Raw genomic sequence first — 24,381 nt, forward strand, 5'->3', positions numbered from 1 at the left:
GATTCCTTGAATTACTTCTTTTCAGTCACATCAGCATGTTATTTCTTTTTTTTGTTTGTTTCTTGATAACTCATGTGACTACCATCTTTTGTCACAGAGGACAATTTTAACACCATGTCCTGTGTTTAATGATTCTTCGGCTTCTATCCTCTTGTCAGATTTTATTTCTTGTAAGTTTTGTATTATATTCATATTTTGAGCAAATAAAGAAAAGAAATATGCATGGGCTTCTAATAAAAAAAAGCACAAATCTAGAAACTACCTAATCAAGGTTCCAGCACCATGTCTTCTTGTGAAGTCTTGACATGCAAATGCTTGAGGCGCAGCAAGCTTGACGACATGTTTTCACGGTTTCTCTTCAAGTCGGTTATGAGTCACAGGGTTTGTGACACAAGTTACACATATCGAACATAACCAGCCAGTATTACAGCTTATGTCTAACGTGTTTTCCATTTACCCTACTGACAGAAATACAGACAGCAAGCACAGTTGTAGTGTTATAAAATCTTTATTGATGTATGCAGTACTAAAGGTGCGAAAGAGACAGCTGCATGATTACAAGATGCTTCAGGAAAGAGAACGTTGAAACAATCAAGTGGCAGGAAATCTTCAGCTGTGAAGAAAATGTATTTGGCTCGTGTGGTGAGCTTTAATCTGACAGGCCAAAATGTAAAAACACAGATGAAGTAAAACATAATTCAACAAAGACTTTTGCAGAAACACACGTGTATACATTTATTTGTCAAGACTGGCAGACAGGAATACTTATACCACCAACACACCTCCAAGAATCAGCAGGAAGTAACTCATACACATAAGCTTAGTGGTCACTGCTCTCTCAATTAGATGACTTATACAAAGAATTCAAATGAGGAAAAAAAATGTCCTTACAATCGTTAAGCACATTTAAGAAACAAGTGGTCCATACAAGTCACACATGTCAAATTGCAGATCCCATTGAGAAAAATGTCAGATTGTGTTTGTAACAAATAAAAGCCTACTCATATCAAGGAGAAGGATTCTGTGATTTCAAAAGAGTGATACTCGGCACTTATGGACAGGGAAACTTTATTTGCAGTAGGTCAGAGGTCGTTCTGTTTTTAGACGAGAGAAGCCGGAAGCTGCAGTGATGTTCGGCTGCTGGCAGCCTATGGCCCCATTTACACGACGCATTCAAGTGAAAACGAAAAACCTTTGTTCCTCTTGATTATACAATGTTTTGCGAAGTCACTGAAAATGGAACTTTTTGAAAAGGACTTGCAAGGTGGAACTTTTCAAAAACGCTAAAGACTGTCTCCATGGAAATGGGCAGAAACACAACTTTTCGACCACCTTGGTCGGTTAATAGTTGAAAGTAAACTGTAATAGGAATCCAACTTAATGGTCTGTCCATAGGAATGTTAATAGTCTTGTTCTCTTGTGCATGTGTGTTCTCAATACAAAAACAAACAGCACCCACTAGTGGCTCAACATGCTGACTACAGTTTCCAAAATGTTGCTGTGTAAACGTGTAACTTTTCTATAACAAAAACACAAAAACGATGCATTTTCACTTGAAACTTTGTGTATATGGGGCCTATACCCACTCCAATGTAAACATAGCACAGATATCAATTTGAGCTATATTTACATCACTTTCCAGACTTGATCTCTGTTCTTCCAGATGGTGAAACGTGCATTTACATGATGCTTTTTCACAGGATTTTCCGCATGCAGAACTTACCAATGCTTTAGTGATAGGACACAACATTACATATGTATGTTGCAGAGTAAGATGAAGAGCAGCAGAAAACTGCTGCGTAAACCGTTGATAATATTTCAAACACAATTGACAGTTTTTAGTATGACCTGGTCTTTTCTTCATTTCTTGCCCTGTTATAGCTGCATGCTGATCATCCATCTACTACACATAATACATTCACCATCAATAAGTACCTCACTCACTTCAAATAATCCAAACTAATCCTCTGGTGTATTCTTTCTTTTTAATGTATCATTTGCATTAAAATAGTCAACAGCTATTAAATTTCTTCGTCACACATTTGTTATTGTTGTAAATAAGCAGGAAGAGTTTTTACTATGATTATTTCAGTATTTATTTACTGTATGAAGCTTCACCATTTCTTCAAAGTAGACATACATTCCAAGCATATGAATTCACTCATAAACACAGAATATTGGTTTAAATTGGCCGCGTTTCCTGTTAAATCAACCCTATCCATATAATTCATCTAGATATATTAAATTGTTATTGAATTCCCATCTTATTCATTCCCACAAATAAAAGAAAATAAAAAAAATCTCTCTCTCTATATATATATATGTATATATATATATATATCTTCTTGCATTGTCGCGTATCATTGAATATAGTTTACTGTAGGGTCAGAAATGGTGCCAAAATCACATTTTTAATGGTCACTGTCTCTGAGCATTCATATGATCGATAAAGTTACTTGATAAATGTGTTTACACTCACACTCAGAAAATAACTCTTATAGGCTCAGGCCTTACTCTTGAAGAAAGGAATGCATAGAGATAAACTGTCTTTCTTGCATAGTTTAGTGTATTTGAGGCACAATATTCCACCTTAAGAAAACAACAACTTGACTATCTATCCCTTCCAGAGGCAGCATGAATGCGATGGGCAACAAGATTTTTCATATCCAATACTGTCAGCTTGCGGCATGCATACTCCCAATGGAGTTTGACGTATTGGAGAGTGATATTTCATACACATACGCCCAAATCTAAGACAACTTTATCATAATCCTTCTTCAACACCTGAACTCCCTTCTGCTCTGCGCTCATGCCCGGGAGCCTCGACACCTGTGGCGCTCCATCTCGCCGCAACGTCTCAACAAGGAGGCCAGGAGCATGAAAAATGGGCTGGAGAGGAGTCATCCGTCAAACCAAGGAATGCTGTCCCCTGCCTTTATCCACATCTGTGACCTCTCTCGCCGTGCAACTGGTATCACCTGCTCAATTATTTTTAGGCTGTCGTGATTCCAGGCGTCCTCCAAGTGATGTTGGCGAGCCTCTTAGCTCGGAACAACGTGAGGAAAGTTACTTTATAGACCCCCGAAGGTGTGATATTTAAAAGGGAAAGTAGGTTGTGAGTTAATGCATTTGCGCGTCCCTTGAACACTTGAACTTTTCTCGTATTTCACGTCCATGCCTCAGACACTCATTATGCCAAGAAAGAGTTAAAAGCTGCAAGGAATTCTTCAGGAAAGAAAAACAGTTCTGGTATGTTTTATTATCACTCTATCTCCATATCAATCTCATACAGCTGTACTGTATACATTAAGGCAGAATTGATTTATTAATGTAGCCCCGACAATTGTTTAGGATATTTTCCTAACCTCTTAATAAATGTGATTAAACTAAAAAAAAAATTAAAAAAAGTTTGTTCCTTTGACATTTTTAAAATTTTTACTTGGTGGTTTGTCTTCAGTCCAATGAGAGCAAATGTGTCCTCATTCAATAGTAAACACAACAATGAAGCTGCTGGAAATCACAAGCTAAAAATTAACAGCTCAATCGGAAAAGAAATTCAGAAGAGCTGGACTGAAGAAAAACCAGCAACTACAATTATTCACTAAAGCCACCTAATGCACCAAAAGTGGTGACCTAAAATGCACATACTGCACTTGCAATTGAGTGAAATTTTATAATGTTAATTATGGATGCCTGAAAGAAGTAGTTCTTACAAACACACACACACACAAATTCATATAGTAACTAAAAATGCAGAGTTAGACAAAGTTAAGGCAGTTTTCCTAAAATGACTGTGTTAGTCTCGGGTGTTTAAATTGTAAATTGTAAACACCTTTCAAATAGTATGTCTCATGGAGTGAAAGAACATAATTTCTGTAGAAACATGAAGCATCCTTGCGAAATTGAGATTTAGTATTTTGCAATTAAAACCCTCGATTAGACCTTTGCCCGCGAAGATTTTCTTTGCTCAGATTCTATCCAACATCCACTTCAGAAACCCACAGTTTTCTTGAAAATCAGTAGATTTAAAATTTTACCTAATCTTACCTAATTTTGTACTCTCATACAAGACTGGAGAAAGGAGTATTGATAAGAGGCTACTTATCAATACTAGATAGCTACTTCAAGATCAGCCTCCAAAGAATTCAGTAAACAACCTCTAGTCCACTACTAGAAACACCCCCCCAGGATCTTTTCACTGAAAAAGCAGAAACTCCCCATTCCAACTCTTTACACAACCTGGCAACGCACTGCCTGCATGGTCAGTGGGCAGCACCACTGTTGCCAAAGATTTACTATTTTTCACAAAAACACAAACGGCAGGGAACAAGAGAGGCCATGTGTCAGTGAGGAAGAGCAGGACAGAGGAAGACGAATGCAGGGAGGGAGATTGTTGCTCCAGTGCCCCGGAGATGTCCATCTACTGAAGGGATGGACACCAACTGAGCGGAAAGAATTATGGTGTTTCGTTGCAATGCTGTCTTTTTAACTAAACTAGAGGGTTTAGGAAATGCTCTTAGTGTGCTGTTGACAAACAACTGTAGTGGTGTCAGAAAGGTTCAGGTAGAACAAAGCTTCAGGAGTTAAAAGGACGTTTCTATTGTGTATGAGTGTGAATGACACAACAAAGGAAGGAGTACTTCTACTATCTGGATGAGTGGTAATTGCAAGCAGGAACAAAAATAAATGGGAAAGTGGAACAGATGCCCCGATTTGAATCAGTTTACGACACTTATTCCACAGAAATTGTTGTGCCGGTGATCTGGACCTCTGCTGCTTTGTCAGCAGAAATTTTTCGTTGCTCGTCTTGAGCTTCGTATTCTTCCTCGACACCGACATCTTCATCTAGCTCTGGAACTGCCAGGCCAGCTGAACGCTCGCCATTCGTGTTGCATTCGAAGCTCGGCGCTTTTCCGTTGATTGCCAGCTCTGCCTTAATGGACTCTGGAGTCGAGGGGCTTAACATCTCCTGATCCTCCAACAAGACCTCACCGTGCACATTCGCCACACGCTGAGCGCCATCACTGCTTCCCAGAGAAACGATCTCCACATGGGCACTTGGTGAGCCCTTTTCTTCTGCGACGGCCCCCTCATCTCGGACCTTCTTCACATTGAACGTCATGGGAGACACCTTGAAGGAGGAGGACTTGGTCGTCGGGCTCTTGGGGTGATTGGAGGTGAGGCTCTTCTTGAGTTTTTCACGCTGCTCGGGTGGAACAATCTTGGTGGTGATCTGGTTCACCTTCTTCTCAATGCTCTGGCGCGAGAAGGCCTTCTTGAGGCTATCGACCTTTTTCAGGCTGGAGCGCTTGAATTTGTCGGCCCTTCTCTCGTAGGAGTGAGATGGACCCGCCACAGAGTCACACTCCACCTCGTAGTCTTCTTGAGTCGTCAAAACGCTGTTAGCCTCATCTGAAGACAGGCTAATGGTCTGGAGACCCTCCTCATGGGTACGAGAGCCATCAGGGGAATATGCCCTGGATGAAGGCTGAATGGACTCTGCATCGCATTGGCTCGGTTGAGGAGTCTTCAGGGAGTCCTTGACAGAGACGCTGGTGGGAATCTCATTATCTTCCTGTGAGGAGACAAAAGAAATATAAATAATGTGTTAAAGGATCAGTCACTTGGACCTGAAAGAGTATTTGGTTTGTTTTGTTATGGCTAAGTGTCGAAATTCAAGCCACTGATATTAACAGGTGCCTCAGGCAGAGGGATCAAAGTAAAGATATGTGAGTTTGCTAATGTAAAAGAGTAATTCTAACTAACTCTAATTGTAAACAAGAATCTGTGTTTAATATAATCAGACGTGTTGGATTGGCCTGCCTGCTGACGACTGAATACTCTAGTTTTTGCATGCCTCCCTGAACACCTGAGGAAACCCACCTGCTCCTTTGGAGGAGTGAAATACTCCTCTACGCATTTTATATATGTCTGTCGACAAACACACACTGATCGCCATAAAAGGAGTGAGAGAGGGAGCACATATTCTGATATCCACAGTTTCAATTTGTCAAACTTTCTCCTGTGCTCCTTCTCGTATCTTCTCCCTCCCCCTGCCATATTGACTCAGCGATCATTCATCTGGGCCCAATCCTGCACCTACATGCATGTGCATACACGCATGTGCATACACACACACACACACACACCCACACACACAAAAATACATTCAATGTTCTTCTCCACTGGGGATTCATGAGCTGGCGTTCCCACCCCCCATTGCCCCTATCCTTTCACACCCAGGAGTGAGTGAAGAGTGGAGGCGCAGCCTCAGTGGTTGACATACTCCACTACACATCTGAAATGTTCATAAACAAGCCCTCTCTGTCACAGAATGAAAGTATCGTGAGCAAGTTCTTGGCTTTGAGTTAACTCAAAAACGTAGAGCACAATCCATCACGCAAGTGTTGCCTGAAACAAACACATGTTTCTGATTACCTGTGACAATTATATCATACCTCTACCAAAAATCTAGTATAATCACTATTCTAACAGTGAGTTTACTTACATAAAGATCCAGTTTACACGACAACTAATTGAAAATACAAAATTTTGGTTGTGTTTTGGGGGTCTATTTACAACTGTTCTCTGAACTATTGAAAATGCAAGTTTTTGAGAACATCTCCCAAGGTAGAACTTTTCTAAAAAAATGTTCCAACTCAATCTCTGTGTAAATGGTGAAAACAACACTTTGTGGAAACTTTAAGGTTCAGACTCTGTGTGGAAGGCGGAAATGCTGCTAATGTACACCATAGTCAATAGTTCTCTTGAGCATGCGCAAGTCAATAGACAATAACAGCGTTTGCTTCCAGAGTGTCATGACTCCCAGTCCATATTCACCTGGGACTTGGTAGTTTCATAGTAGACAGTCATCATAAAAACAATCCAACGTCGTTGTCTGTCCATACGAATGTCTGCGAACTCTCCATTGTTAATGTTTAGCGCGTATTGTCTACAGGCATGCGTGTCTGTACATAGCTATGTAAATGTAAAACTTTCCTGAAAGGAAAATGCTAAACTGATGCATTATCTCTTGAAATGTTGCGTATACTGGGCCTTAATTCACAAAGGCTTGGCGAGGTTAGGGCTAAAAACTGTGGACAGAAAATCTGAATATTTTCTAAGGCTCTTTGTTTCACTTTTCCTTCCACTTGGATACCAACAGGAGTATTATGGGTGGAGGTTGTTGTTTTTCTTCTTTTTAGAAGATCACTACATTGTTACATTCTCATATACTGACCTGCTCGAGGTCTCCTACTGGCGTAATCAATATGACAAATACCTACTGAATGCCAGATCTTTCTAATATCTAAACTCAAAGAAAAGTCTGCCTCTTATCTAAAATCCTTTAAGACTGTGTTTCTCTTCCTCATAATCATGGGGCAGAGAAGGAAATGTAGTCGGTATTTTACACCAAACGGTATCTTCAAAATCCGTCTTTGTCTTGTGTAGTCAAAGATCAATATTGAAATTACTTTTTTTTTTTTACTTTTAATTTCAAACATGCACAGGAAGCACCAGTGACTCACTCTGAGCACCTGACATAGATTTGAAACACTGGTTGCGTCGTTGCAGGTTGCATGTAAGAGTCGGCGTTAAAGCATGACTGCCTTCCGAAGAATCCCTGGCAGCTCTTAGCACATCACACAGGTACTTAAAGCATCCTGTTTCTTTAAGTTGTTGAAGGACAGTGCAATGCATCTTTCTTGGGGTGTCATTACCATCGCTAAGGACTGGGCCAACCAGATGTTTAAGAGGAGCACGGCCTTCTGGTCAGACAGCACTCATTACCAGGGCTGCAGCGTTATGCAAGCCGTTTGTCAGACAGTTCCTGTGGCGGCACAAAATCATGACGGCAACTCGTACTGTCAAGCAGTTATTGTTCGGACTGCTGTCTTACACTGATTTAAAGCGGGAAATATAACTCTCTCGTTACTCGCTTACAGAAGTATACTCCTCTTAAGAAGTGGGAGACAATTCAAGCACTCTCCTGTTTATTCCCACCGTGACAACACTGGATATCTCCCAGCCTTGATCTGAAAGCATGCAGCTGAGATTCACAGTTGAGGTGTGTGCCAAGCATGTGTGGTATCCTGCTGTCAATGCTAATAAATCTGTCACCGTGTTGTCAGAAGCACATCAATGTCAGGAACAGAGCTTTTTAAACAGAGGAGAAAGTGCAAATATTGAACACAAGGACAAGTCTATCAATGAAGTACAATAATGCTAGTTATATCTATTGAAGTATCACGGTCAGAAATGTTTGTGAATCCTTCTGTTTTCTTTCACTCACAGACACGACAGGGATGCCTCTTATTTTTAAAGAATATAGAGACCTGGAAACAACAATACACTGCAGGTTTGCTACAAGAAATCCCCAAAAGACCAAAGTAAGCCCCTTTGGGGAGCAGCTCTGGTTACTGCAACTTTAACTTTTATTCTTCGCTGTTACTTTGTCCTCTGTGGCTCTCCTGTTAGTCGTACCTGAATAAGCTGTGTCTGAATGCACCATTTTAATGCAGGTCTGACACTGCACCACGCCCACAGAACATGTTCATGCAGACTCGTATCAAATAAATCAGGAACTCAATCTTTGAACATTATCAAATTAAAGAAGCTATACAGAAACACAAGAGAACCTTGCTTCGAGGTAGATATTTCATCAGACTTTATGCTTATCTTCTTTTGCCTGTGTGTACATTTCAGACAGCCTGACAGTTTTAATCAGGGCGACAGGTGAGATTGCCTACGGTTAAGCGCCCACCTTTAAACCTGACCGGTCATGATTGGAGAATCACTGCTGGCACTCGCCTTTCCTGACCTCCCCCTGTGGAGCTTTCCCTGATACAAAAGACTAATCTTCCCTGATTGTGCGGTGCTGTTCACATTTCGAAGGATTCAATCTTGACACTTCTGCTCCAGTCTGGGCATGCCGTGGATGTTTTTGATTGGGCTCAAACATGTTTGGTATAATCAGTGTGGGTACTGGAGTGTGTGGGAGGCAGCAACTCTGACTTTCTGACTGAAATGAACAAGACCGGAGCCCACCTATGACTAACTGTACTTTTTAACAGGAGTGACATGCAGGTCACTCAATCACTTTTAGAAAACATTTCCACAGCATTTAGCAGAAAATACATTGATTTAGCATTTTTGTTTTTTTTTTATCCATAAAACTTTCAACAACATTTTGAAAAGCATTTTTGAAATGACAGAAATGCTATAAATTATGTACGGTAGTTTTAATATATAAGGACACTCGTGAGTGCTGTTGTTTATTTTTGCAATGAAACCACACACATGTGCGCAGAGAACAATACGCCATGAGTATTAACAAGTACACTGACATTTGTATGGACAAACATCAAATGCGTATTATTATTAAGTTGACTGTCAGCCATAAAACTACCAAGCCCCAGGAGAATATGGACTGTGAGTCATGATACACTGGAGGTAAACTGTTGTTATTCTCCATCTATGTCTATGCATGTGCAGAAGAAGTATTTACTACGGTCGTGGTGTGCATGTGCAGCAAGTGTGTTTCAGAAAATGTACGATTCCACAGAGACGAGATTAGTTCAATTTCAAAAAGTTGCGTTTTCAGTGGCTCCAACCGCCACGGTCATGTAAACGGACACTGAAAACACAATGTTGTCATGTAAACACGCGGCCCTGAAGTTGATCATTGTCTCCTTTAATCACAGAACATACAATAGCCAATCAGAATGTGGTATTCACTGCCTGGACTTTGGTCTGTAAAAAGGATCAGATTAAGGCTTTTTCCACAACCATGACATCAGCTTTTCTACTTTGTTTGGTATCACTTGAGCAGATGCTGGGTGTGTTTGGCTATCCAAATGGTAAAACAGTGTGGAATTAGAACGTCCTCAGATTAACCTCAAGAAGCCTTGGCATGTGAGCAACAATAAACACATTTTTCCTAAATACCATTTGACCCAGGTCAGTCCTGTGTGTGTTAGCAGAGGCCTCACATTCTGGTGCTCTTCTCTTGGGAACCCTGTTAATTAACGTACCCTCTAAGCAAGCACTCATTAGCCACTGAGAATGCGATACAGTATGTGTGCCTTTGAGGCGTTTGTGTGCCAACGCGTGTTTGTGTGCGGCCATGTAGGACACTGACTATTGTTTGGAGGGGGGACAGGGTTTAAGACCACAAGATGAAGGAAAACTGGAATAAGTTTGGAGCAAAGCAAAAAAACAAAGTTAATTTACTGTGACAAGCAGTTTGATGTACATTATAGGGCACACACTGTTGTTTTGTGCTCGCGGTTATGCAACGCAGTTCACGATCTCATTTAGCGGTTGCGTGGTAGAGTTGCCATCTAATTGCAAGTCCTGCTAGGTGTTACTAAGCCGGAGCTTACGTAAGCGACTCCTCTTGAGGCTCTTGATTCTATTGAAGCACGGAGACGAGGGAGGGACAGTTGCAACCAAATAAAAGATCGGTTTATGTTACTGAGGGTGTCTGTATCAGTTTACATGTAATGAGATGTTGCTTCTTTGGATCTCCCCTCTGTTCATATGTGTGTAAGTGCAAACATCTGCATGTGTCTACTTGGGATGTTAAAATTAAAAAAAAAAATTAAAAAAACTCAAATCTTGGTAGTGTTATAGTTAAGTCACCGTAACAACAATCCATCTTATCCATGTACTCACCGTTGTTAATATTTAAAGCGTATTATTCTCTGCACTTGTGTGTGTGTATTGTCATTCCAAAAACAAACAACAGAACTCACTAGTGCACCAACATGAAAACTAAATTGTGTTTGGCGTTTCTGCCGCTTCCGTGGAAACCGAAACAAGGTTTCTAACCTTTTCTGAAATGGAAATGCAATCACGATGAATGGTCACTTGTAATAAAGCAGTGTAGAAGATCGATGGCTTGCAGTCTAATGGCTTTAACAACACAAGCCATACAATGCACATCGCAAAATGCACACATCTGGAAACCCTCAAAACACCTTATAAATATACTAATCACACAGGACCATCCAAGACAAGAGTGTAAAAATACTCAAATAGATCTACTTGTTGAATTGAAAAGAGGCAAGAGTGACAGCTACAGCTGCAACCGATCTCCTATGAAATATTCAAACAAACGCCGTCCCTTCCTCATCAGGCCCCGGCTCCATTCCTCCAGTAAACAATCGCAGCACCGCTGGTTGTGCAAATTTGCCTTCATCTACATATGTTTTGATTTCAGCCCAGGCCATGCCATCAGAGCGTGTTTTACAGGTCGGCCTTTCCCTGGCTCGTTGCGTAACATCTCGCTCCAACTTTCTGCCAGCCCCCCACGCCAGAGTGCACCAAGAGCCATCTGTGGCCACAGGAAGGAAGGAAAGAGGAGAGGAAATGGAATTCTACACTTTGTCATGGGACCTTGTTGCCACAAGCTATGACAAGGTCTCTGTGACCTGTACAAACTGTAGTTTGATCAACTAAGAAACATGAAAAAAAAGAAAAAAAAAGAAGCTAAAACGACAACCAGCTACTACCCTGTTCCAACTGGGACAAAAATTATGGCTCTCAGTATCATATATACCTCGTCACCAACTTTATATTGCCAATTGTGAATAATACCTCTTGGCTGAGCCGCCATGAATCTTTACACAACAAGTTAGGGCATTCTTGCCCCTCCCATATCTGCCTCCCTCAAAAGAAAACATGACTTGTTTACCAGCTTTCACCCGATTGCGTAATTGCCCGACACAATAACCAACTGAGACGTGCTTGACGTGCTGGCAGGACGGACGTCGTGGCAATCTGGAGAGGCCGGCCATTATTCTGGATGACACACCGCAAGTGATGACGCCGCAGCTTTGAAGGAAACCTGTTCACGCAACCCGCAATTTGCACGGACGGCGGCGTGCGCAGTCTGGACGATGACGTGGTCGATGTGCTGTGACACGTGCTCTCCGGTTCTTCCAGTTCTGACACACCACATTTGCTTGCTACAATCACTCCATTGAAGGAACAGCTCCGCACGAGCATTCCCTCTTCGTTTGGCAGGTTGCATTGCTACACTTTCACAGTTTGTCCCTTGGCTCCACAATGCACCAAGTCAACAATGTCCTCAGTGGTGACAACACAACATTCCTACACATTTAGAGCTCCAGTCCATCCACTTCTGACTCCCTGCCATAGCTATGATAATCTCCTTCAGCTCGTTCACACTAGCCTCCCAAAGATCCTCCTTTACATAACATTTGAGCACAATCCTGTACTATGCCTATCATGACCATTGTTTGAAAAGGGCCCGGTACAGGATTTTTGATAAAGCTATCTACAATTGCCACAATGCGTTCTTCGCACGGAGGTCAAAGTTCACGGGTCTCTGCAGGGAAACCGGAAAATCGTCACGTTATCTTAAGAGATGGTGCATTTTCATGTTTTATTTAAAAGTCAAGAAGAAAGAACAGTGAGAACCAAAATGGCAATTGTGTTCCTTTTCCTGCCATGGATGTGAAGGCCTTGGTGAGGGGGGGAAATGGTAGGCGGAGTCACAGGGCCGCAGTGTATTTGTCTTGTTTCTTTCCTCTGGTGATGATAATCTGACACTATTTCTGCAATAGTTTGGTCGCTACCAACATTTTATGCCAAAGGTGAGAAGGAGAATATGCAAAAGAATAATACCGGTGAAATCATTGCAAACATAAATATGTGCTTGAAGGCATTCGGAAAACTCTGCTGAGGACAATCCTGGGTTTTAGTTTCCGGTTGCATGAAAACACCACAATTTAAAAACTTGCAATTGGCTCAAACTGGTGCCGGCATTCGATAAAAGCAGCTGCCGTTTGCTCTCCATTTACAACAATGTGTTTACAAAGCAACCTGCATCCATGCACCCATGGGTGTGTTCAGGTGTGCATTGCTATTTTTGAGAAAATGTGAAGCGATTGCAGTCTGAAACCAGTTCTTAAGTCAATGAGGTCATGTTTTCTGCTTGATTTCAGAATCTTGAATACAGTCATGCACTCGTTGGTAACAACATAGCTCAGTGTCTACAGGGATGTCAAACTGATGTTAATCCAGGAACCACATACTTACAAATTTTGAATGCAAATTATTCTTTAGTAATTAAAAAGTTACCATTTTATCAATTACCATTTTCTCCCTGGTGCAAAATACATTCATGCTAATGCTACTTTGTCACTATGGCAGCCACCTTTTGGACTCTGGTGATTCAGCATCGTGTGTTGTGTCTGCAACACTGTGATTCCCAGGGAATAAATCACAAACAACTGTCACTGTTATGGACAAATTCCAGTCAAGTCTTAGTAACAATCACCGTTTGCAATGTCATCCTGGGCTAGACTGGGCCCTCAGGCGGTCCGGTTTTAACTCTCCTGGTCATATGTTTGACGCTGCTAGGTTAAAATAATACTTCCTACAAAGTTACAAAGAAGGAAAGCTGAGTTTGTTGCTCCCAGCTGTTTGTAGGAGTATTTATCTTAACTTTAATCAATGTAAATCAATTTTAATCGGCAGTGGATATATTACCCTCAAACTGCAAGCACACTTATTCTTACAGGAGAATGAAGATGGCATTTTGACTGGTTTATTAGATGTTACGCACCAAAAGCACCTACAGATGACTCGGTAAATTATGCATCTGCAACTTCGTGTGCAGATTCTCTGCTATTTAAACATTGGACCCGGACTGGCTTTCACTGTGCGTGTTGGATCGCTATAATAGTAGCGGGAGTGTTCAATTATCACTTGGTTATGGAGCCATTACCCTTTCTTGTGATTAGAGTTGTTAAAACTGGTATTTTGCTTGAGGAACCTGCAGTTGCAAACTCGCCCGTTGCCACAGAGACCAAAACAGTTGAGCAGACTTGTCAAACCTGATTGTGACATTAGGAGGAAAGATCGAGCACTTAGTGTAGCACAGCCCCATCTACATGCAAATGAATTTGCCCCTGCAGTCTGGAAACTTCCCTATAATCTCTTATCCAAACGCACGCTCGGGCCGTCGCCATTAACCGACAAACGCAGACTGTGAATTCACTTTGTTGCGTTGTCCTCCGCTCACGATCTTTCTCCCTCTGCTCTGCCATTTGCACTTTCTGTTCTGTGAACAACCCAGAGGATTATCTGAGGAATGAACTCCCAAAGGGAAAATAAGAATGATAGCAAAGCACGGGTTCACGCTATAAACACGCTCCATTGCTCATTTTAGGAGGAAGCCTTAAGGCCTACACAACATTTTAGATTGTTTCCACTGAGACCAGTTGAACTGTTTAAAGACGTACCTAGAATCTCACAGTGGAAGAAAGTGGCCTGGTGATCAGACCTATAGTATGAAATAAAATCTGAGGTATAATAAGCAGAAAATATAGAACATGTTTCTCTTTCGTTATCATGAGCAGAAAAACCAGGGGATGGCAGCTTGTCAGTGTTTTCTTAGCTGTTCAATCATCTCGCTCCACTTCAAATGGGATGTTGTTGTTTGCTATTTGACAGCCATTCATGCTCGAATACTCACACTGCCAGTTACACAACTTCACACAGCTCAGGCCTCCACAGCTACATATCACTTTTAACACTGGTGGGATTACAAAAAGAGACACAATTTTTACTTGTATTCTTTTTGAACTGTAAGCAGCATCTATACTAAAGTTACTCAGAGCCAGGGGTGGCCATAATTATGTAAGCTATAAAAGTAAAATGGTATATAGTTCTACAACCTCAAGCTGTAGAAACAAAACTTGGAATGCAACTTAAATATATATATAATTCAACTTTGTCAATGTTTATAGCGTAATGTTCTCTGCAAGCATGTTTCTTTACAAAAACAACCAACAGCTCCAGCTCATTGCCTGACGTGCTGCTCACTACATTGTTTTCAGCATTTCTGCCATTTCTGTGTACGCAAACATCGTTTTCAAAAATGTTGCCATGTCAATGCGAAACGTCTCTAAACTAAAACGTTGTATTTGAAACTTTGTCATGTGAACGAGGCCTAAGACTCGACTCAGCTGCTTCGCTTCCTGTTTTACTGACTGAAAAGAAGTATTTGAGGGCAGGCTTCAATATTAATGCAAATAGTTACAATTTTCCATTGAAAAAACAAATAAAGTGTTTTGTTTTACTTGAGTTACACTGCAATACATCCTCTGCCTTACAGTAACACAGTACATCTTGCACCTGTATTGTATTATCACCAGACACCTGGAATACATTAAAATCACAAGGTTTTGATGGCTGATCATGTAGCAATTCCCTATAAGACAGTGCTTTCTGACACCAATAAAACATAAGACAATTAAAAGTTTCCAAAACCTAGTTCGCATCAACTTTTACACCAAACATCTGCATAGGGTGAAGCTTTGCGACAAGTAGGCCCGAGATGTGTGAATGCACTGAAAAAGCTATGAGCCCGTGTAATATATCACCTCCAAGTGAGACCCATACAATATCTCAGCTGTCGCCTGCAGCCTGTGGCCTGTTCTAACCTGTGCAGATGGATGGGACTGGAAACCGGTACATTCAACACTGAGCACTCACGATATACACTCCCTCCCTCCAGTAGCAGGGAAATATCAGATTCCTCTGAATATATCTTATGAGGGATAAAGGAGGGAAACTCTTGGATCGTTCAGCGTGTGCATGGGTCACTCAGAACCCGCTGTGGTATAGGTGACTGATACAAGAGAAACTCTTGTGGCATAAAAAAAGACCTTCCGGAGCTGAACTCCAATATAAAATATAAGAACATCAAGCTTCGTTTCTCCACCCCCGCTAAGGTTTATGTCACTGAGCTGCAGTGAAGGTGAGAGGTTGAGGCGAGGCCAGCAGCAGTTTCACGCCCAGTTTGTCCTCCGTCTTACAGCTAAAAAAAAAAAAAAGAGCTAAAACAAACAGCCTTTCACTTCCTGCTGCCGAGATTAAGTCCCAACCTTTGGTCAAGTGTCACTGCACAGAAAGCTCCAGGACAACAGGGAGCAGAGCAAACAAAACCGCAAACAGCTCATGTCAACGGCATCATCCATTTTGGCGAACATCAAGGTGTTCTTGAAGTTACTGAGCAATGTTGTCAGAGACCTGCTGCATCCAGGTCGGAATTACGAGTTTGAACTTTAGGCCTCCAGTGAACGCAGCTCATCTTATCCTCCCTGTGGACTCTGCCGTAGCTTTTCCAAACTCAAATGTTTCGGTGTTCAACAGCGGCAATGAATGAGGCTTTTTGTGGTTAAACATTCAAGTATAAGTTGTGTTTTATTGTGGTTTTCATTGCAATTTGTCCTTTTCAATGACTGCTAAATGTAGCTTTTCCGTAGTCTTGCCAAGTATTGTATTACATCATCCTCGCCAATTCATTATTTACACACAGAAAGAGCTAGAACAACAATAGTTTGCACTGTTTCTGGTTTACAATGCTGCGAACTGGAAAGCTACAGAAGTTCCAAAGTTGGAATTCTGAGATTATTCCAAAGATGTTATCATTTCAGAGTTAGAATAAAGAATAAGAGTTGAATGATAGAAGCGCCTTCATTTTGGATGAAAGACATCTACCAGCAAAAACTGCAGTTGCCACATTTCCTCTGAATCTGGAGCGTACTTTTCATTTCCCCAGCGAAGCGATAGGAACCTTCTTTGATATGAGCTGGGACTGTTCTCTTTCACTGCCTGTCTGTGATTACCCACACATCCTCTTCCTAACCTGTTCTGAGGGCCTGCACTACTTTCTGCACAGTCACCGCAGGAAAAAGAAAAGCTCGCATGCAAAGTGACAGAGCAAATAAAATCTTCTCCGCCTTTCAAATTCAATCTGCCATCGGGGGCCGGCTTGTTTGTTTGTGCTGAAATGAACGCGGAGGGGAACATTATGATCTACGCGGGAATAAATGACTTGTGTCACAGGAAATTAAATCCGAAGACATTTCACGCGGCGCACTGCGGCCGTGCAAGTTCAGAGAAGTTATGAGATCTCTGGGGCGATTGCTGATATTTAAACTCTCAGGTAATGAGCCTTTGAAATGAGCCCATGTAAGGAATGAATAGGGAGGAGGAAATATCTGCAAACCAACATTTTGCTTTTGCCTCTTCACACAGAAATTACCCAAAGCTGCCTTGACACTGTACACAGTAGGAATCTCACATGGCTGGGAGGTGTGTGTGTGTGTGTGTGTGTGTGTGTGTGTGTGTGTGTGGGGGGGGGGGGGGGGGGGGGGGGGGGGTTCTGTGCAGAGACAGGAAAAGCACTGGTGCACAAAAACAAACAAGCAAGTCCCAGGCAGCAGTAATTAAGTCCTCATTAGTCCTTGTTATATACAGGAATGCACCGGAGCGGCGGACAGCGCAGTCATTTCTGACCAACCGTGGCCTCTGCGCTTTTACCCAGAAGCCCTCGCCGTTTCCACCTCAACTGGCACGTACAGGGAAACTTGGTGTGTTTGGAATCATTTTTTTAACGGGAGGGAGGGGTTGGTACTCGAGCGTGCGGCGAGTACACGTTATCAAAGAGCGTCAGGGAACCAGGACAGGTGCCGGGAGCAAAAAGTTAGAGAAAACAGGTCCGCTAAGGCTGGAGCTTCTTTGCTACTCGCTGAGAATTGAAGTCAAGACTGAAACGTTGCTGTGACACAAGTTGGTCAGTTCAATGACAATCGGATAAAGTTACACCAGCGAGCTGAAGGAAGATGCTCAATGTTCTGGCTGCTAGTGTGCACTGTAAAATCATAGTCATGAAAGAATGGCAACGGGAGGACGCTTAAAGGTTGAAATAAACTACCACCATTCAGAAAGCTTTTCTAAAGGGAGGCGAACATTTAGCCACGTAACATTTTCGAGTGAAAATGGAGAATTTGGTTGCATTTTGGGCATCAGGCAACACAACAATGTTTGTCTCCAAAGTTAGCCCTCACCCTTACCACATCGTTGTCATGTAAACGGGGCCTTAGTCCATATTCTCCTGGGACTTGGTGGTTTTAAAGTTGAGAAAAACCTGTAATAACAATCCAACTTCATTGTCATTACGAATGTTCATGTACTCATATTGTGTGAATGTTTATAGTTGGTTGTTCTCTGCGCGCACATGTGCGAGATTTCATGACAAAAGCAGCACTAACTCGTGACCTGGCATGCTAATTACAACACCGTCAGTGTTTCTGCCATTTCTGGGTGAACAGAAATTCCAAAACAATGTATTTTGACTTCAAAACGTTCTTGTGTCAGTGGGACATTAGGCTGCTAGATCCTGAGGATACAATCTAATGGGAATGTTGTGAAGTGGAAGCTTCTTCAATGAATCCAGAGACTTCAATTTGAACTGGGCTTACTTCACTGAAAGCAAGAGATTCAGTTAAAGACAAGCATTCAAAATGGGTTCACTGCCAGTAAAACATCAGAACTGCACTTCCTGTGTCTCATCAAAACAAAAGCACCTGTGAAATATGTACTTCTGGTTGTCACATTTACACAAACATCAACAAAATAAATAACGTCCCCTTCACTGGACTTCACACACAAATGAACAAATGCCTTAAACTGTACAATGAATTGATGAATTTCAACACTTAAACCAAAACAATTCACAACAGGGAATGTTACTGACCCTCAGAAATCTGTCATGTTGCTGTCAGGAGAACTGCATTAGTTTGGGATTAATGTGACACTCCAGCAGGCAAAAGTTTAGTGAAGTAGTAACATTATTGGGACTGTTTCAACTGATGCTAAACAGGAGAAACAGGAGCTCTATAACAGTTGTCATGTATTTTACACGAAGCTTAAGTGAACCTTAATGTGACTCAAAGTCATTTTCCATCACATTGCATGCATTCATGTTGCATAATTCTAATGGCAGTATCTGCAACTACCCAACTAAAGAAACAAGTAACAAGCTCAAAGCACAAAGTTGCAAGTGACTTAATGTGTTATTTCTGAAACAACAAAGATTTAAGTTAGCTTGGATAAGCTAGAATCCCAGTGAGTGAGCAACAATGGCAGCACATTTTCAAGTCAAGGCAAGAAAATCAAAGCACAGCACAAAGAGGAGAAAGTAAATGCATAATAGTGGTGGCAAAAACCAAAAAAAAAAAAAAAGACGGTCTACACAAGACAAGAGCTGCACTTAGTCCTTTCATCACCTGCCGCCCTCAGGCACGCCGAGTCTCATTTACTCGTTCTGTAACTGCATACGCCCGACCTCAGCAGAACATCCAGTGGGCAAGCTGCATGCGCACACACGTTTACGCACACAGGCGCTCGAGGTCATACCTGGCCTGGTTAACACTCAAATTCGCAAAGCGCTGCACACAGAACTCGACAAAAAAAAAAAAAAAAAACCCAAGCACTGAACTATTGGAGTATAGTAGAGAGGAGAAAACCCCGACTTCCACTAGGTCACATTCTGTTTAATCGGGAGACGGTGCGAAAGCACGCAGACACATCTGCCCTGCGACATGTTCCACCCATCAGGAGCGGCAGGGCCGAGCCGGATCGATCCGCACCTGCAGGCACATATCGGGCCAGCTTGCACAGGGCGAGGGCTTGGCACCTGTTGCGTTTGAACAACAGGGCCTCAGTACCTGGGTAACCAGATAACAGCGGCAGTTAAGAGCTCTCAGTGGCTCAGGCTGTGTCAACAATGCGATCCACGCCCCCCCTCCCTCCCCCCTTTTCTCATCCTGGGTAACTCACTAGTACTCTAAAAATCTACCCACACATGTACAAACATGGGAATCTACCTTGGGAAAGGGTGTGTTTGATCTAAAAACCCTGAGTTGTTATCTAGAGATCAACGCTTCATGTTTTTTTGCACTGATATGTAAACAGATAAAACTTTCAAAACTTTTTATTCACAACTTCACAGAGAAATTAGAAACTTTAACCCTACTTTTTTTTTTTTAAACCGTCACATGCACAGCCAAAGTGTGTGTGTGTGTGTGTGTGTGTGTGGGGGGGGGGGGGGGGGGGGGGGGACATCCAAAAGCCCACTGGCCCGCCTCTGTAATGTCTGAGGGGTGTAAACAGATCTAGTCAAAGTCAGCGTCTGAGCCCTGCTCTATTATCCTCTGCCGCTTCATTCCCAGACACACCCTTCTCTTCACACACATGCAAGCACACACATGCACACACACCTACACAAGAGGCTGACAACATTGTGAGCACCTTGAATTATTAACATCTGGACTTTTTTTTTTTTTTTTTTTTACATGCCCTCCTGTTGGGGGGATGTTGAACAAGTTGACGGGGATCTAACATGAAACATGCAACAAGTGTCAGTTCCAAGCAGGTGTAGAATGAGTCCTGACGCACCCGCTGATCGCAGGCAAATACACATGCAAATACGATTTACACAGAAACACACATGGGAATTAGTGCTTAAAAGCATAGTCCAATCAGTATGGAATGCTGTACATGCTAAAAAGTGAGCTGATGTAGAGTTATAACAAATGCATCCATATAAATTTGAGAGCATTATAAGTGGCTTTTTTGAAGCATCGACTACATGTATGCTTTAAGTTACACGTCTGAATAGTAAAATCAGGCACCTCAAAGGTATCAGGTTTTAATTTTCCTTTCTCAAGCTTATGAATCTTCCTGATGGACTTGTAAAAACATTCATGAACCTATTTTCACAGACCGAATAGGACTCATTGTGCTTCTTTTTTAGTTTGTCTGATCTACAATGGCTCCAGTGTGTTTCTTCCTCTTTCTCCTCCTCACCTGGAAGATGAGCACTTTGAAGTGGTTCCTCTTCAGCAGGTGACTGTGGTTGGCCTCCAGCTTCTTCACCTGGACCGCCTGCTTGTCCATGCGCTCCTTGACTTCTTTCAGGTGGCAGCTCACCTTGCGCGAGCGCTCCAGCAGCTTGCTGACACTGTTGGAGGTGCAGACGTGCGTCTTGGACAGGCGGGTCACGTCGCCCTGCACCACCCGCACGGCGCCCTCCAGGTCGGCCTGCCGCTGCTCCATGCGCTGCTGGTTCTCCTGCACCGACTCCAGCATATTCGTCAGCTTATCCAGCAGGGCCACCACGGTGATGGCGCTCACCTGGCCGCCGGTGCTGCCCGGCACGCCCGCGGTCGTGGGGCTGCCGGGGCCCCTCAGCACCAGCCGGGACAAGGTGCCAGTGGGGGGAGTCGGGGAGGAAGGGGCGGAGGACGGGGTGAAGCTCGGGGTGAACACCTCCGTACTGTCTTGCTGCTGCTCCTGGGGGATGGTGTGAGTGCTGCCCGAGATGCTGCTGGGCTCGGTGCGCGGCGTGTCTTCCATTGCGCACGGGTACTTTTACGCAAAAAACAAGCAGGAGGGGGATTTGGCCTCACGCAGGTGGTGCTGTCACTCGCTCCAGCTGGAAACTGAGAGCGCATACAGGACGATAACCTCTCCCAGTCTTCTTGTCGGCCACCACGCCCCCTTTTTTTTTCCGCCTTTCGCCCTCCATTTACGCACGCACAAACACGCCGTGAACTTTCAAAACACCTCCCCTCCTGCAAAGTGAAGGGAGGGGCTAGGTTGCTATGAAAACTACACGGGCCGATCCGTGTGTGTGTGTGTGTGTGTGCGTGTGTGTGTGTGTGTGTGTGTGTGTGTGTGTGTGTGTGTGTGTGTGTGTGTGTGTGTGTGTGTGTGTGTGTGTGTGTGTGTGTGTGCGTCCACTCTCTGACCATGCCTGGCTGCATTTGCAAAATAAGTATCAGGGGCTCCTTTTGTTTACTGCGCCCGCTGCTGTGCATTGTTTGTATTGTTGCCAGATTGTATTCAACTGTAACAGAGTGTACAGGGAACACATCGTGCGCGTGCACGACCAAAACAATAGAGGAAACAGATCAGATCACACAGATCGGCCAAGGTCATGTTTCTTACCTTTTCTCCATTTTTCCACTGACTGGCTGAAGGCTTTCTGTTTTTCTTGTGCAAGAGGCTGAAATGTAATCACGATTAAAGTTACTGAGAATGAAAAGTAACTTGTGTCTGCTGCAGGCCTGGCTTCATATTATGCACAGAGCTGCTTTTATTGTAGTGTTGGGTCACATTAGCTGGGCTGCCAACATTGTGCATCAGTTAGTGCAGGGCTCTGCAACCTTCATGACCAAAAGACCGGCTTTTATGACTTTGAAATAAATAAAATTAGTCTGGACCCACATACATGATAACTATCTGAAATGAAGAAAAGAAAAACATACAAAAACTGAGGGGAATTCATGAAGGCACAATTAAGACTTACTTTATTACGTTTTTAGTGATTTTTAGAGAAATTCCCTATGATTGTCATTGGCATGAGGCTATTTTAGCTGCTCTCGCTATTTATAAACGCTTAGCATTTCCTAATTGTTAGAGCAGTTTTAGCTATATTTTTTCCATTTTTTCTTTCCAATTTTCTGTTTTCCTTTCTTCCTTTCCTTTGTTTTCACCATTTCCTTTCCTTTTTTCATTTTCTTCATGTTTCTTCTTTTTCCCCTTTTCTTTCTTTTTTCTTCATTTCCTTCTTTTCCCTTTTCCTTTTCTTCTTTTCTTTTTCCAATTTATTTTCCTGAAAACAAAATCCATCCACTTTTTATGTTAATGTTTAAAGTTTGACTGTTTTTAAAGTAGTTATTCAGCTATTGTATCCCTTCCTTCAACCGTTTCAGTGATTCTGGCTGTTATATCTCCTTTAGCTATTTTCCACCTGGAGGTAAGACCATTTTTGAAAATCAGTGTGATATTCAAATAAAATCATGACACTACATGCTTATTATTACATTATATATTCTGACAGCTTCATGGGGCCACTGCAGAGCAACTGAAAAGCAACACTCTTTAGAATGTACCACCACTTCAACCAATAATGCGATGAATGGCTGATAAACATAATAATTTCAGCTATTTTAAATTGAAAAAGCCAATAATATAATAACTTGCCAGTAATGTAATAGGATCCTTGACCCATTGTTGTAATAAGATTTTGTCAATAATCTAATAAGTTAACATTGAGGGGTAGCATTAAACAAATCTGAATGTAATAACTGACTCCGATAATGTAATATTTGATTGCAGTCAGAAAGACAGTTGAGAAATAATGAGCGCTTCCTCCTTCAGTCAACAAGAGTTGCAGATAATGCAAATGCTAACAGTGAGCTCAGTGAATAGAATTGAGAGACAGCAGCTCTGCAACCTCAACTGCACTATGAGACAACATCGCCCTGATTTCAGCTTCTCACCAATGGCACTCGTTCTTTTCACTTTTTCAACCCTCCGTTTCATTTAACTTTGAATACCTCACAAGATCAGTGACCACTTTTTAAATCACTTTTATAGATTTATATTCATTTGATATTTTTGGGGGAATTTACTTTAATGCCATACCTTGGCTCAGTTTAGACAATGTTTTCAAGAGAAAACGCAAAACTTTTGTTGCATGTTATGAATCCGTTTACATGACAAAGGTGTTTGAAGGCACTGAAAACACACCTCTTTGGAAATGGCTCCCAAGGTGAAATGTTTTGGAAATGTTCCAACTCAGTCTCTGTGGAAACGGGAGAAAACTGAACTTTTCTGAAATGCTGCTACTGCACATGCGCAAAACAGATGTAATAAATAGTTGTTCTGCACATGTGCAAGTATGGACAATAACAACAATGGTGGCCTCGTGACTTCTAATCTTTATTCTCCTGGGACTTGGTAATTATATAGTTGGCAGTCATTTGGAATAACAGTTCAGCTCAGTCATCTGTCCATACAAATCTTTGTGTACTGACCAGTGATAATGTCAATAGTGTATTTTTCACTCCTGGCATGTGTGTGTGGTCCCATTACAAATGCAAACAGATATCATTTTTCAAACATTGCTTGATAAATGCTAAACTTTTTGGAAACAAAAATGCTAAAAACTATGCGTTTTCACATGAAACGTTGTATTGTCAATGGGCGACAGCCCTTTGTTTCTCAGTGTAAGCCTATTGACTCTGTTATTCATGTTCTCAGTTAGTTTGTCTAAGCTCCTTGTACACATTGTTTTGGAAGGTTCCATACAGTATTGTTGTCTTTAAAAATGAAGGAAACTTCAGTTATTTTGTGTGTGTGTGTGTGTGCTTCCGCGCCCCTCTTTTCCCTCCCCACCTCTTGTTGTTGCGCTGTCATGTCATGGCACAGGGCACGCAGACATGGAAATGTGGAAATCCCTGTTTCAACAATGAGCTCATCTGTGCCCCAGCTCACCAGCCCGGCCTCGCTCAATCTTTCTCTTTGTGGCCATCACTGGGAATCTTTTATTGACAGTGACACAAACGCTTTTTCAGTGCAACATTTTGAAATTCCATAAACACAGGGTGTTTACGAGGAACTGGGCCGGAGGTCTGTACAGTTTGCATTGGTGTGAGATGGCAGAAGCCATCCAACCTGCGTTTTACTCTATTGTGTTTATTATGG

At 42.2% G+C, this 24,381-nt stretch overlaps 1 protein-coding gene across 1 annotated transcript; it reads right to left on the minus strand.

Moving 5' to 3' along the window:
* Window positions 1-507: 507 nt before the first annotated feature.
* On the minus strand, window positions 508-21,312 carry cavin2a (caveolae associated protein 2a). The gene is made up of 2 exons (XM_080497876.1): window positions 20,695-21,312; window positions 508-5,575 (listed from the first exon to the last, which is right to left on the minus strand). Exons 1-2 carry the CDS (start codon window positions 21,241-21,243, stop codon window positions 4,733-4,735), a joined length of 1,392 nt encoding a protein of 463 aa, XP_080354002.1. The 5' UTR covers window positions 21,244-21,312; the 3' UTR covers window positions 508-4,732.
* Between the last annotated feature and the right edge of the window lie 3,069 nt (window positions 21,313-24,381).

The sequence above is a fragment of the Blennius ocellaris genome, assembly GCF_963422515.1.
Source record: "Blennius ocellaris genome assembly, chromosome: 6".
NCBI classification, from domain to species: Eukaryota; Metazoa; Chordata; class Actinopteri; order Blenniiformes; family Blenniidae; genus Blennius; species Blennius ocellaris.

Excerpts from the sequence above, each read along its gene's own strand:
- cavin2a (XM_080497876.1), bottom strand. The coding sequence starts at position 21,243 with ATGGAAGACACGCCGCGCACCGAGCCCAGCAGCATCTCGGGCAGCACT. Across the intron at positions 5,576-20,694 it reads TCAAAGTGCTCATCTTCCAG|GAAGATAATGAGATTCCCAC; the intron begins GTGAGGAGGAGA and ends GTCTCCTCACAG.